Source organism: Gossypium hirsutum, chromosome D07 (assembly GCF_007990345.1).
Source record: "Gossypium hirsutum isolate 1008001.06 chromosome D07, Gossypium_hirsutum_v2.1, whole genome shotgun sequence".
Lineage (NCBI taxonomy): Eukaryota > Viridiplantae > Streptophyta > Magnoliopsida > Malvales > Malvaceae > Gossypium > Gossypium hirsutum.
In genome coordinates this window covers 13,746,199-13,761,203 of record NC_053443.1, presented here as the reverse complement: position 1 = coordinate 13,761,203, position 15,005 = coordinate 13,746,199, and the positions used below count along the sequence as shown (strand labels likewise).

Below are 15,005 nucleotides of genomic sequence, written 5' to 3'. Positions count from 1 at the left end.
AGATCTTATCTTCATGTACTGGCGTGATGTAGATAAAAGATAACAGATCTTGTCTTCCCATACTGGTGGCGAAGTAGATCGAAGAAAGCAGATCTTGTCTTCATGTACTGGCGTGAAGTAGATCAAAGATAACAGATCTTGTCTTCCCATACTGGTGGCGGGGTAGATCGAAGAAAGCAGATCTTGTCTTCACGTACTGGCGTGAAGTAGATCAAAGATAACAGATCTTGTCTTCCTATACTGGTGGCGAAGTAGATCGAAGAAAACAGATCTTGTCTTCACGTACTGGCGTGAAGTAGATCAAAGATAACAGATCTTGTCTTCCCATACTTGTGGCGAAGTAGATCGAAGAAAGCAGATCTTGTCTTCATGTACTGGCGTGAAGTAGATCAAAGATAACAGATCTTGTCTTCCCATATTGGTGGCGAAGTAGATCGAAGAAAGTAGATATTGTCTTCATGTACTGGCGTGAAGTAGATCAAAGATAACAGATCTTGTCTTCCCATACTGGTGGCGAAGTAGATCGAAGAAAGCAGATCTTGTCTTCATGTACTGGCATGAAGTAGATCAAAGATAATAGATCTTTTCTTCCCATACTGGTGGCGAAGTAGATCAAAGAAAGTAGATCTTGTCTTCATGTACTGGTGTGAAGTAGATCAAAGACAACAGATCTTATCTTCCCATACTGGTGGCGAAGTAGATCGAAGAAAGCAGATCTTTTCTTCATGTACTGGTGTGAAGTTGATCAAAGATAACAGATCTTGTCTTCCCATACTGGTGGCGAATTAGATCGAAGAAAGCAGATCTTGTCTTCATGTACTGGTGTGAGGTAGATCAAAGATAACAGACCTTATCTTCCCATACTGGTGGCGAAGTAGATCGAAGAAAGTAGATCTTGTCTTCATGTACTGGCGTGAAGTAGATCAAAGAAAGCGGATCTTGTCTTCCCATACTGGTGGCGAAGTATATCGAAGAAAGCAGATCTTGTCTTCATGTATTGGCGTGAAGTAGATCGAAGATAACATATCTTGTCTTCATATATTGGCGTGAAGTAGATCGAAGAAAGTAGGTCTTGTCTTCCCATACAGGTGGTGAAGTAGATCGAAAAAAGCAGATCTTGTATTCATGTATTGACGTGAAGTGTATCAAAGACAGCAGATCTTGTCTTCCCATATCGGTGGCGAAGTAGATCGAAGATACAAGTCTTATCTCCCTGAAGTTACAGTGGAGCAGACAGAAGTATACCAATCCTATCTCTCTGAAGTTGCAGTAAAGCAGATCGCATCAGATTTATCTTTAAGTTGTAGCAGAACAAATTGAAACTACAAGTCTTATCTCCCTAGAGTTGGAGTGGAGCAGATTAAATATAACAAATTAAGAAGCTACAGCATACGAATCTTATCTCCCTAACATTGCAGTGGAGTAGATTGAAACACTAGTTCCTATACCTCTAAGGATGCAGTAGGAAAGAACGAGGCTACTTGAAGAGGAAGAGCACCAAGATCCACCGCAACCGGGCAAAATTGGTCTTTCTTAGTCTTTGCTCCATTCTCGTTACACGACAACAAGCAAAGAGGGGCAGCTGTAGTAACCAATTTTGCCCCAGGCCCAATCTAAAACCCAAAATAAATAAACCATTTACATTTTTTAAACCCAATTACAATACAACCCAATAAGGCCCAAAACTAGTAACCCACTAAACCTAGCCCACACAAAAAAATAACAGACACCCTAGGAGCCTATTTGCTTCAGCACCGCCGCAGCTCACCCTCGCACGCCGCCGCGAATCTCGCTCCACGCCCGCCTCGCCTTGTACCTGCAGCAACACACACAAACAGAAGAGCAAAAATCGGGCCAATAAACAACAAAACAAATTTATTTAGATTTTTCTTTTTCTTTTTCTTTTTCTCTTTTCTATTTCGGCTATAAAAGGCCGATTTCAAGTACTGTAAAAGGGGGGATAACAGAGAAATAGAAAAGAAATCGAAAAAAAACAGAGAATACAAAGTTTTTTCCTAAGGTGAATCGAGTTCCTATAGTTTTGTTTTTATTTTTTTTCTTTTGCGTTTTATGGTTTTTTTAAAGAAATAACAAAGAAAAGAGGAAGGGAAACTTACCTCTTTGGCCAGAAGCATTGATCGGTGCCACATCCATCGCGATCGGAGCTATGGCGCACTGTTGAACGGTGGCACGGCGGCTTGGGTATGAAAACCTAGCAGAGAACAAAAAGGGGGTGCAGCATTTCTTTTTTTGTTTTAAAACGGGTTATGAAATTTTTAAAAGAAAAATTAGGTTTTATTGAAACCTCAAAACGGCGCCGTTTTGTCCAAGCCTTGACCCGTGCGGTGACCCAACCCGAAGGGGAGGATCCGTGCGTTTGGCTTTAAAGGTCTAATTGCGCATTTAGGCCTTCCCTTTTGCAAATGCGTTCCAACTAAGTCCATTCTACTTATTTTAAAAATTGGGCCGCATATTTTATGTTTGTTTCAATTTAGCCCTTTGTTGCGCAGCGTTTTGGAAGGAAGGGATAATTTCGCTTTTGGTCCTCCACTGTTATGCGCGCGTTCAAGTCGGTCTTTTTTTAAATTTATTTTAAATCAGCCCCCCATTTTTGTTTAAAATTCAATTCAGTCCTTCTTTTCATTTTTATTTTTTTATATCATTTTTTTACTATTATTATACCATTATTACTATTATTATGTTACATTATATCATTATTATTGCATTGTTTTCTATTATTATTACTACTGTATTTGCTATACATATACACGCATATTTTTATATATAATATATGTGCATATTTTAATATATACTTTTAAGGGTTTTAATTTTGCATATATTTTACGCATACATACTTTCTTTCTTTTTTTATTTTTTTTATTTTACTTTCCTTTTTTTATACTTTATACTATATATATAAATACACGCTTTATAACATGGGCATTTTTTTTAATATACTCATGTTCCCATTTAAAAAAATCATTATAAAATTTTTATTATTTCACATATTCTATTATTTTTTTGTATATTATACATATATACTTTCTGGTTTCACCAATACATGTATACTTTTTATTTCTGTAAATATATACATATGCATACTTTTATACTTTTTTTTACATGTATTTCTATTTGTTTCTATTTGATGTATTTCATTCCTTCTTTTTGTTTGCAAATTTACTTGTATATTATACTTATATATATATATTCGTAAATGTTTATTCATATATGCTTGAAGTTAGAATATTGGTTTCATGTTATATATTACCCCCTTTTTTAGCATATCTTTTTTTAAAAAAATGTATATTTTGGTTTTGTCAAAGTATTAAAATCATCATATTTTATAAATTTTCAAAATATTTGGTACTCATGATTCTCGAGAAAGATCGTATCCTAACTTACTGGATTGCGATTATTTTTCGATGAATTTAGAAAATCTAGTATTCATTTTGCATTAAATTCGCAAATTTTAAATAAAAGCTTATTCTTGGGAGTTCAAAAATGTTGGGTCCTAACTTACTGGTCCTGATATTTTGACTTTTCGAAATAAGAATTTTCAAAAGCAAAAGGCAATATTCGGGCATTTTGAAGATTTAAAAATATTGTGCCCTAACTCACTGTGTGTGGTGTTTTATTTCTTTGAAATAAGAATGTCCTATTATTTTGATTCATTCATGAAATAAAAAGTTTCCTTTTAAAATCTTTTCAAACTTTCGATAACAAGACATTGAATAATCAATTTCGTACCAATTTTGGGCGTTGCGAGGGTGCTAACCCTTCCTCGTGCGTAACTGACTCCCGAACCTATCTTGTCAAATTTCGTAGACCAAAATTATTTTTAAGGTGAGCCGATCACACCTCAATCAAGGATCAGTGGCGACTCCAATTTTCGTTTTTAAAGTCGACAACTAAATTTTTATTTTCAAAAAGGTGGTTTCGACAAATCCCTCCAAAACACAATCATCTGCCTATTTATATCGACAAAAATTTTAATTTAAAATATTTTAAAAAATAAAAAACTTTAAATTTAACTTAGTTGAAAATAACGAAATTTAAAATTTTGTTTTACCATTATCGCTTGAATGGCGGAAATGTGCTTGTTGTTAAAACGAATTAGAGACACTACAGCAGAACAGGTTTTTAGCGGCGTTTTTTTAAGTCTTTAGCGGCGCTTTTTAACGCCACTAACTCCATTTCCGGCGCTTCAAAAAGCGCCACAAAAAATGCCGCTAACGACAACGTCGCTAACTTTTGCGGCGCTTACATAAAAAAATGCCGCTAAAGATCATGCTCTTTAGCGGCGCTTAGAAAAAAACGCCGCTAAAGATCATGTTCTTTAGCGGCGCTTAGAAAAAAATGCTGCTAAAGATCATGTTCTTTAGTGGCGCTTAGGAAGAAAACGCCGCTAAAGATCACGTTCTTTAGCGGCGCTTTGGAAGAAAACGCCTCTAAAAGTAATGTTCTATAGCGGCGCTTGTTTAAAAACGCCGCTAAAAGTAGTGTTCTTTAGCGGCGCTTATTTCACAAACGCCACTATTTTGATATGACTTTTAGCAACGCTTTTTTAAAAAACGCCACTAATTTTGGGATTTTTTTAAAATAAATTTTTTTTCAGCCCTCCTGCAACAACAAATCAAAAGCAACCAGATCTAAACTAACCAAAAACAATAAATTTATATAATATTTCAAATTAAATGACTAAAATAATATTAATTGATAAATAAAAGTGAATTCATACTTTTCTTTACAAAAGCGTTAAAAGTATTTATGCAACATACACTATGACGGCGGAAGTTGCGACTGCTGAAACATCTTCATCATAATCTGAAGCTGCTGTTGAAGTTCGTCGTACTTTTTGCTCTGCTCTGCTTCTCTCGATGCCGCATCTTTTTGAAGTCGTAGCTGTAGTTCTTCATATTTCTTTTGAACCTCTGTTTCTATCGCTGCTTCTCTCGCTGTTTCTCTCGCTGCGGCATCCACTTCCCTCGCTGCTGCCTCTGCTTTAAGTTGCTGCTGAAGTTCTTCATATTTCCTTTGAACCTCAAATGTGGTCGCTTGCATCTGAGCCATCTGGTCTTTTAACCTCTGAACTTCAGCTTGAGATTGACTCCCCGAAGCCATGTATTGGTGCGAGCTGGATCCAAAATATTGGGTTGGGCTGATAAAAGATCCTTGAAATCGAACCCGACCATACTTTTCAGGACCCAAAACTTCAGTAATAATCCGGTTATCAATGTCTTCAAGATGAACAGAACTATCAGTAGAAGCAATTGCTTCGTACTCCGTCTTTTTTTCCTTTAGTTTTTCCTAATAAATAAATCACATAGTTAGGAACGCAATATATAGTAAAAAAAACAAATGCAATATAACAATAGTCGCATTACAAGCAATGAATTAAACCATTAGAAAATAAACACTATAAATAACTAAAACAAGTGAAATCGTATTAAGTAAACATACCATAATTTCACCAGCTTCAAGCGTCATAGCAGATCCATCTTTCTTCTTATGTGTAATTTCAAAAAGTTGTAGGCGTCCAACTTTTTGACCGGACGACCGTTCCTACAATATAGTAGTAAAAATATTACTTAATAAAAAGTTATACATATTTGAGAATATTAAAAAATTAAAAATACCTCCGCCTCAGCTACACATGCAAAACTTCTCGACCCGGCTGTGTAAGTGAATTTTTGTTGCTGCCGGCTGCTTTTTCCAACTCGTTCTCGATCCTACATTATAAAATTTTTAGTACGTAAATAGTATACTATAAACCAAAATAATTACAATAGTTTGGAAATACGTCGTACCTCGCCTTTCTGAGAATGCCAAAATCTAACCGCATCTTCCCATTGGTACCTCAACATACCCGGCGGGACATTTTGCAATTTCTCATCGAGGATTGTTTTTGTCTTATAATAATTTGTCTTCAAAATACTTTTATTGTCTCTCCATCTTTTTCCCAATGCCTTCTTTACATAAGCATCGGAGACCTCTAAAGCAAACCTCGCCTAAAAAAACACAAGTTAATAAAGTAAATATAAATGAAACTATTTCCCAAGCATTACAGATCACATTAACATTTTGTTACCTTAATATTATCGAGGGCTTGGTTTTTGTTGCTATCGGGCATTTGACGCCATGACTCGTAGTTGATAGGCAACATGTTCGCATTTCGTGCTAAAATGCCCATGTATCCTGCTAAAAGTCGAGCTTCTGTTCCAACAAGCTGACCAAAACTATTTCTGCATACCTTGACACGCTCGACTAGATCTAACTCGTATAACTCTCTAAGTATCGTACGTCCTCGACCTCTACGCGTCCCACCATTTTCAGCTAGAAATGGTATATTATAATATAAGAATTTGAAAAATAAATCAATTATAAGTCAACACGCATGAAATTAATGTAAGTTACTTTGAACTTCCGTAGGATCCTCGTGTGTAATCGGAACATTCGAAGATCCAATTACTATCTGTTGTTCAGTACTATTTGTTTCTGTCGAGTTTGGATCATTTTGAACAATGCTTTCCCTTATAATTTATGTAAGTTATGTAAGATATTTAATTTATGTAAGTTATGTAAGATATTTAATTTATGTAAGTTATGTAAGTTATTTAATTTACTTAATTTATGTAAGTTATGTAAGATATTTAATTTATGTAAGTTATGTAAGATATTTAATTTACTTAATTTATGTAAGTTATGTAATTAATGTAACTTATTTAATTTGTGATATGTAAGATATTATTCAATTATGATTTTTAGTCTAAATGTCATAACAGGGTTTAAAAAAATTGTTGGCTATTTTAATAATCACATACTGTAATGTGATATTTTTAATTACATATTTTAATAAACATTCAAACTTTATTTATCATTCAAAATATACGAATACATGAGAAATTTTGAATACAATAATATTAGATTAGAGATATGTACCTTTTAATCGAGATTGAATTTTCATATATTGAAATATTAAAAGTTCTGCAGGTCATACTCTATACAGTTAGAATTGAAGCATGCCTTAAAATTTTTAATGTAAGAGATTGTTGTCCCAATTTTGTAGAAATTTAAGAGGGTTAAATTTGTTATCATTGTTAGAGATTAGAGATATGTATTAGATCAATAAAAAAGTCTCGTGTCAGCTTTTCGTCTCTCATTTAACAACAATTAATCTCATTTCGTGCTAAAGTATTTAATTTCAAAAAGTTTAGTAATTTCAAAATAGAACAAATAGATTAGTCACTATTTTTATACTTTACAAAAAAATCTAACACGCTGTAGCTTTTCGTAGGACACTTTTAATACTCTGCCCGCATTGTGAAAGCAAAGCTCCTTAGCAAAAACAAAAATTATGCAATAACATTTGGACCAAAGACATATAATACATTTGGATACAATTAATTGGTACCAATTAATTTTTTACGTTGTGCACCAAAGGCATATAATATAATTGGATACAATTATTTTCAAATTTGAGTACTTCTAAGTATTCAAAAGGATGAAAACCCAAATCTAAACATTTTGGACCAAAAGAAAAAATTTATTGTGGAATTCATTTTCCTCCTAAATATGTAAGTTGTGAGCTCAGGGCATGGGCTGATTTGATTTAAAAACATAAATAATTTTACAATATTTTACACCTTTTGGTAACAAAACTTTTATTCAGAAAACTCAACATGAAACCATTTCTCCTCTGTGATTGTGAAGAGGAAATAAATAGGAAACTTTCTATGCAATTCTGTAAATTGAAAATTCCAATGAATGATCTCATCGAAAAGGAAATTATGCAGTACCATGATTCAAAATCAAATTTGCAGGAGTATAAAATATTTAATGTATTTGTATAATTTGAACATAAATTTAATTTAAGGAAGAGAATAAAAGTAAAAAATAACAATCATGAAACTGAGCATATATAGAGAAGAAATGTAATATAATACCTGTTAGAGAATAACTAGATAAATAAAGATATCTCAACTGCGGTAGATTACCAATTTATTGTGGAACTACACCTACACAACAGCAATAATTTATTAAACAAATATATATTTTATTTTACTTTTTAAAAATCAAATTTAAAGCTAAAGGCTTAATACTGTAAATTTTATAAGCACCAACTGGAATTTGTAAATTAGACCAATCCATTTTTTTACATCCAGCACCAAAGACATATAAAATATTTGGAATTTAGTTCTAATTTTATTTTCAAGTATGAGTACTTTTAACAATAACTAATTTTGAATTTAGTTCTAAAAATGCAATTTAACATGAAATATTGAATATACATTTCTATTTATAGTTTTTCTTTACTAAAATGCTTCTATTTTTCAAACAGTGAAAAATATTGTAACACTGCATATTTCAACAAATCAGCAAACTACCCTAAATACGAGCAGTAAGGAATGCACCAAAAATTCCAAAAAAAAAACGAATTAAAAGCAGTACTATAAATACGAGCAGTAAGAAATGCAGAAAAAATTCCAAGCCATTCAACTGTTGATAAATGACCAAATCAACAAACTTACCTAAGTACACAATTTTCAGTTCTCCTTCCTTTAACAGTTGGGCAAATGCAGTGTTGCTCCTGGGGAACAAGACATGAATATAGAACAGTATAAGGAAAAAAGTAGAAGAACAAACTAGAAATAAAAAAGCTCGACAGGATCGGAACTTCTTCCCAAACCCTAGACATGCAAAAATTCCCAAATTCCCAAAATTCCACACCAAATTGGTACAAGCTTCGTGACTGAACTAGGATCCTAAACCTTAAATTCCCAATTTACTCTGAACCTAAACCCTAAATCAAGATACACTGTTTCCACAGAAAAAAAGCTTACCTTTTAAACACAAATGACGCAGCTTTGATAGTATCCTCTAAAGCCTTCGTTTCCACAGAAAGAGTTCTCCTCTCCCTTTCTTACTTCGTTTTTTCTCTTTCGATTTCACTGCTTTCGTTTTCCCCCAAATTTGTTTTTGGAATGTATTGAATTCTGGCCACTGAGATATAGAGAAAATTATAAGTTAAAACACGGTACAGAAACGACGACGTTTCGCCGAAAGTTTAAGAAACATTTGTGGCGTTTTTGAAAAAACGCCATTAAAATTTAAAGTTAAAACAGAAACGGTGCTGTTTTATTAAGCTGTAATGCACAATTCTGGTGTTTTCTCAATAAACGCCACAAAAAATTAACAGAAACGGCACCGTTGAATTAATATAGAGAAAATGCTAAGTATAAAAGCGTGTACAGAGACGACGCCGTTTAGCAAAAATTTGAAGACACTTTCTCGGCGTTTATTAAAAAACGCCACTATAGCTTGAGTATTTGCGGCGTTTCTTGACAAGCGCCACAAATAATGAAGGTTCTAATCCGAAACAGCACCGTTTTGCTTGGATTTAATGCACATTTCTGGCGTTTTCTTCTAAAGTGCCACTAAAAATTAATTTCCTTAAGTTAGACGTCGACGTTTAGCCAATATATCAAGTCACTTTTCCGGCGTTTCAAACACAAACGCCACGAAAAATTAACATAAACAACGCCGTTTAGTTAATATAGAGAAAATGCTAATTTAAAAATCGTGGACAGAAACCGCGTCGTTTAGCAAAAATTTTAACTTATTTTTTAATTCCATTTAAACTAATATTAATTAAATACATCAATTGGTTTAGATTAAATTTTTAAAATATATTTTAAAAATACTAATTACTCTAAACCCAAAACCCTGATCTGACCCCAAAATCCTTAATACTATGATCCCAAACCCTAAATCCATACAAGTGTCCACCAAGCATTGCTATCCCATTAACATATGTAAGTTTAAATACAATTAATTAATCTGATTTTTATTCCAGCCAATTGATTTTTTTGCTATTTCTCTAAGAATTATTGTTTTATCGTGCTTTAATGTGGTGTTTTATTAATTATTTCAGATTTGGTTGGTTAATATATAATTTTTATTTATGTTCAAAAATGTAAGAACATATTTAAAATATAAATTAAAAAAACTAAATAAGATCTAAACCCTAAGTCCCTAACTATTAACTTCTAACCCTAACCCTATAACCGTAACCCTAAATTCATATATACAGGTGTCCACCAAGCTTTGTTATTCCATTTACATATGTAAAAGATCTAAACCTAATACCCTAACCCGACCCGCCTAAATCCCTGGCTAAACCATAAATCCCTAACTCCTAACCGGCCCATAACGTCTAACCCAGCTCCTAACACCTAAACATTAAATCTGATCAGCTCTTACATAATACTATATACAGTACTCCTGATCAATTACAATAACCTTAAAATAGTAACCCGACCCTAAATATGACCTAGCTAAAATCTTAAATTAATAATCATATATATATTATACTGAACAGAGCACTAAAAATACTGAACCGAGATGGGATAAGATGGGGATATCCTTCTGGATATAGCTTATATCAATTTTGAATAACCAAATCTTCACACAATTTTAAAGATCGAAATTAATATTATATCTTTTACAATTATATAAGAAATTAATTAATATATAAATTAGAAAACACTAGTTAATCTAAACTGTAAACCATAAACCCTAAATTAAATCATAAATCCTTAACATATAACCTTAAACCTTAAACCCCAACCTTTAAACCATAAACCATAGACCAAATACGATAAACTAAACATATATAATAACCTACATTATATAATGCATGGTTAAGACCAAAACTCTGCGTTTTGGTTAAGACATTTTCCGGCGCTTATCAAAAAGCGCCGCTAATACCATGCTTTAGCGGCGATTTCTCGTGGACGCCACTAATTCCAGTATACATCAAGACTTAAACGCTGCATTTTTGTTAATATCTTTTCCGGCGCTTATAAAGAAGCGCCGCTAATAATATACTTTAGCGGCGATATCCCGCAAGCGCCACTAATTCTAATATACCTCATGTAAAAACTCAGCGTTTTGGTGAGCATATTTTACGGCGCGTTTGCCCAAGCGCCGCTAATACTATGATTTAGCGGCGTTTCTTAATATGCGCCACTAATAACTGTATACATCAAGACAAAAACGTTGCATTTTTGTTATCAAATTTTACGGCGCTTAAACGAAAGCGCCGCTAATTTATGCATTAGCGGCGTTTTCCCTCTGCGCCACTAGTTCTAGTATACCTCAAGACCAAACTCTGCGTTTTGGTTAAGATGTTTTGCGGCACTTACCACAACACGCCGCTAATATTATACTTTACCGGCGTTTTATATTAAACGCCACTAAGTGTAACATACACCAAGACCAAAACGGTGCACTTTGGTTAGGATATTTTGCAGCGTTTTTCCATAAGCGCCATAAATTGTAACATACCTCTAGGCCAAACTCTGCGTTTTGGTTAACATATATTGCGGCGCTTTTAGTAAGCGCCGCTAATACTTGCTTTAGCGGCGTGTTTTTTTAAAGCGCCACTAACGCTAATATATAGCGAGACAAAACGATGCGTTTTCGTTTAGATTTTTGTGGCGCTTCAGCCATTGCGCCGCTATTAATTGCTTTAGCGGCGATTTACTATAAACGCCACTAATTCTAGTATACATCAAGACCAAAACGATGCGTTTTGGTCTTCAGATCTTGCGGCATGTGATGGTAAATGCCGCTAATGATGTTCTTTTACGGCGTTTTTCATGATGCGCCGCTAATGCCTGATATTTAGCGGCGGTTTATTTTTTGCGCCGCTAATGCGAGATTATTAGCGGCGTTTGTAGTAAAAACGCCACAAAATATACCGCTAAAAGCCTCATTTGGTGTAGTGAGAGGTTATCATTCGTGAAAATTTAATTGAAACGAATAATATACGAAATAATTAAATAAATCTATGATATTTTTAAACAAACGTATCAGAAAATTGAGAACAGAACTTGAGAAAATTGAGAGAGTTGAGAGTTTATAAAGAATTGAGAGAGTTGGATTTAAGTGAAAAGAATAAAAAATTGCCTAGTATTTATAGGAAAAAAATTACCGTTAGGGCCCTTCAAAAATTTTATCATTGTCAACGTTAAAAAAATGACTGTTGGTCCCCTTCACACACTATCTCCAAAGTCAACTTATTTTCCCGATTTAAAAAAAAACAACCTAAAAGACCAAATAACAAAAATGACATAATTAACTAATTTAGCCTTAAATTACTATAACCTGTAGTTAAAATTTTAATGCTGGTCTAAAATAGAATGGGAAACATTCAAATAAGAGATAAGGAAAAAAAACATACTCTTGGTGCATAGATATGCAGTGATTAATCTTCCATTTTAGTGTCTAAGAAAGTAAGAATTCAATGCAATGATCCTAATTAATTCTTCAATCACCCCAATTACATGAGCTTGCAGCCTACCTCTACTCTAGTTGGACTATACATAACAACATCCGACGTATCACAGAACAAACGCATTAGCAATAACATGTTGAATGTGCGATAGAGTGGGCACTTGGAACACTTAGGGGTGTTTCGCCATTAACGAAAAAAGTGAGTTTACCATCTGCGACATGAAAAACGAAGTGGATAACTCATATAGCTTACAAGCAAGTGATTCACTCTCTTGGGTCCTTTACCATCAAATCAAATGTTCTAGTTTGGACAACTTACTTATACTCTTACTAGAAACCAGATTCCTTCAATTCATTGTTTCAATATCTCATAGATTCATGATAAGCCATAAAAGTAACATGTTTTTTATCCCATTCTTAATGCGTTTTTGGATGATTTAGTATGTAAATTAGTGAATTTGATCTCCTAATCCTTTAAATTCATGTTTCTATACTTAAGTGAGCATAGGGGAGTGAAAGGAGCGAAAAATGGGCCAAAATAAGACAAAAAGAGCTGTTTTCAGGATCCACACGGCTTTAGCTTTTCCACACGGGCTGGGCACACGCCCGTGTGAACCACACGGGCTGGCCACACGCCCATGTGCTGGCCTGTGTCGATTTTGCACCCTGCTTCCCTTTTTCACAAAAAATCTAATTTTTAGGGTTTCGGAGCATTCTAAAGTTTATAAATACATATATTAGAAGAGAACCCAAAAGAGGACCCATAGAAGATTGAAGAAAATACTCGAAGAACGCCATCGGAATCATCTTGGAAGCGGATCGCCTTCAAGATTGAAGATCTCCATTTAATTTCTTTAGAAACTTATTTGGGTTTCTTTATGACTTGTTGTTATCTTAACTTTGAGATGTTTCTATTTAAGATTATGAACTAAATTCCCTAGATACCTAGGGAAGATGAAACCTATGATGAATCTTATTATTTAATTTTTGATTTACATGATAAATACTTGATTCTTGTTCTCAATTATGTATGCTTATTTCATGTTTTAATAATCTAAGGATATTAATTCATGTTTAATGTACTTATTTTAGTGGAGCAAAAGTCCCTGTATAGCATAATTGAGTGGAGTTGCATGCAATCCTAGAAATAGGACGACATAAATCTACCGGATTAGAGTCAAATATAATAGGGGAATCCATAGATCGAGTTAATGCGACAATAGGAGTTTTAATTAGAAAGAGATTTCAATTAATCAACCTAGAGTTAGTTGTTCATACTCTCGAAAGAGATATTAACATAATTTAGGGATTTCTACGGATCAAGGCATAAGCGAATAAATCATTTAATTCAGATTCATAATAATAAGTGAAGTGTAGGTGGATTTTTTCCTGGGTATTATCTCTCTCATTGGCATCTTCGGTTATTTTCCTATTTTATTCTATGTTGCATTCTTAGTTAAATTAGTTTAGTAATTTTAGATTAAAAACAATCACTCCAATTTATCGGCTAAATAATAGAAAACCGGTAATTACTAGTACTTTTAGTCCTCGTAAATACAATATTCCCTACTCACCGTAACTATACTATTGTTCGATAGGTGCGCTTGCTTTAATCGTATTTATAGTTAGTTTAGTGACAATCAATTCAAGAATACGATGAACTATTATTTTGTACAATAAAGCCCAAATATATATATTCTTGAAGTTACAATTAACTATTGAGTTGGCATTTATCTAAAGAATGTAAGGTGCCGGTAATACATTACTATATATAATAAAGTAGTCTTTACACTGGGAGTCCCTTGTCCTATAAAGGTGGAGGCACGGGCTTTCAAGTTTCAACCTAGCAACAATTAACTAGCCATCATCTCTTGTGTCTAGGCATACAATGTCGGGTGTATGGATATTTGACAAAAATGGTGTGGCTCGATTGATATCCAATCCAACCAGAGAATCCTTCGAGGAAAAAGATCCTATTTATCCGGGAACGTCGACCGCACCAGGGGCTCGACCACGCGTCCTAGTCTACCGCCCCACGAACCAAGTGATCCGCTCCTACTCCGAACTGGAGCAGCGTCTGGGTGAGCTTGGCTGGACTCGCTACTACAACTCGGACCAACCTGAGCTTCTCCAATTCCACAAATCAGCAAACTCAAGTCACCTCATTTCCCTCCCAAGGAACTTCGACAACTTCAGGTCCATACATATGTACGACATTGTCGTCAAGAACCGGTCTTTCTTCGAAGTACGTGATCCTTCACAGGCGTGACATTGCGCCTCATCCACCACAACTACACTGAAGCATAACACCATTTATATATGTATAAATATAGCCCTGGAACAAAGTGGCTTTTCTTGCGAAATGGTGTAAGTATAGTCCACTGGAACAACAGTTGCTTCATGTTAACTACTGTGTTTAACGAGAGTGATGCTTGGCTCTTTCGTTTTAGTTTTTTTTTTTTGTTCAAAGTTCAAACTTTCTTTGATCATCTGATTCCTTTTGCTTCACCATTTCCAGTTGGCTTCTGTCTCTTCCATTCGTTTTGCGATAAAAACTCCAACTTTTTTCCCAATACGAGAATATTGTTTTTGTTTGCTACTGCATGCATGTGAATGTGATGAGACCATTACTGCCTATCATTATCAGCTGGTTCTATCCCAGTGACCCTTTTGATCTTTTCGGTTCATCAATGGGGTCTTTTAAAAAA

The 15,005-nt window shown here is 34.1% G+C and overlaps 1 protein-coding gene across 1 annotated transcript; it reads left to right on the top strand.

Moving 5' to 3' along the window:
- The first annotated feature begins 14,138 nt into the window (after positions 1-14,138).
- Positions 14,139-14,667, top strand: LOC107956024 (flowering-promoting factor 1). Its single transcript, XM_016891782.2, has one exon. It carries the CDS (start codon positions 14,186-14,188, stop codon positions 14,564-14,566), a length of 381 nt encoding a protein of 126 aa, XP_016747271.1. The 5' UTR covers positions 14,139-14,185; the 3' UTR covers positions 14,567-14,667.
- Positions 14,668-15,005: the final 338 nt, after the last annotated feature.

What these genes read in the sequence shown, in the direction of transcription:
- LOC107956024 (XM_016891782.2), top strand. Translation starts at nt 14,186, where the DNA reads ATGTCGGGTGTATGGATATTTGACAAAAATGGTGTGGCTCGATTGATA.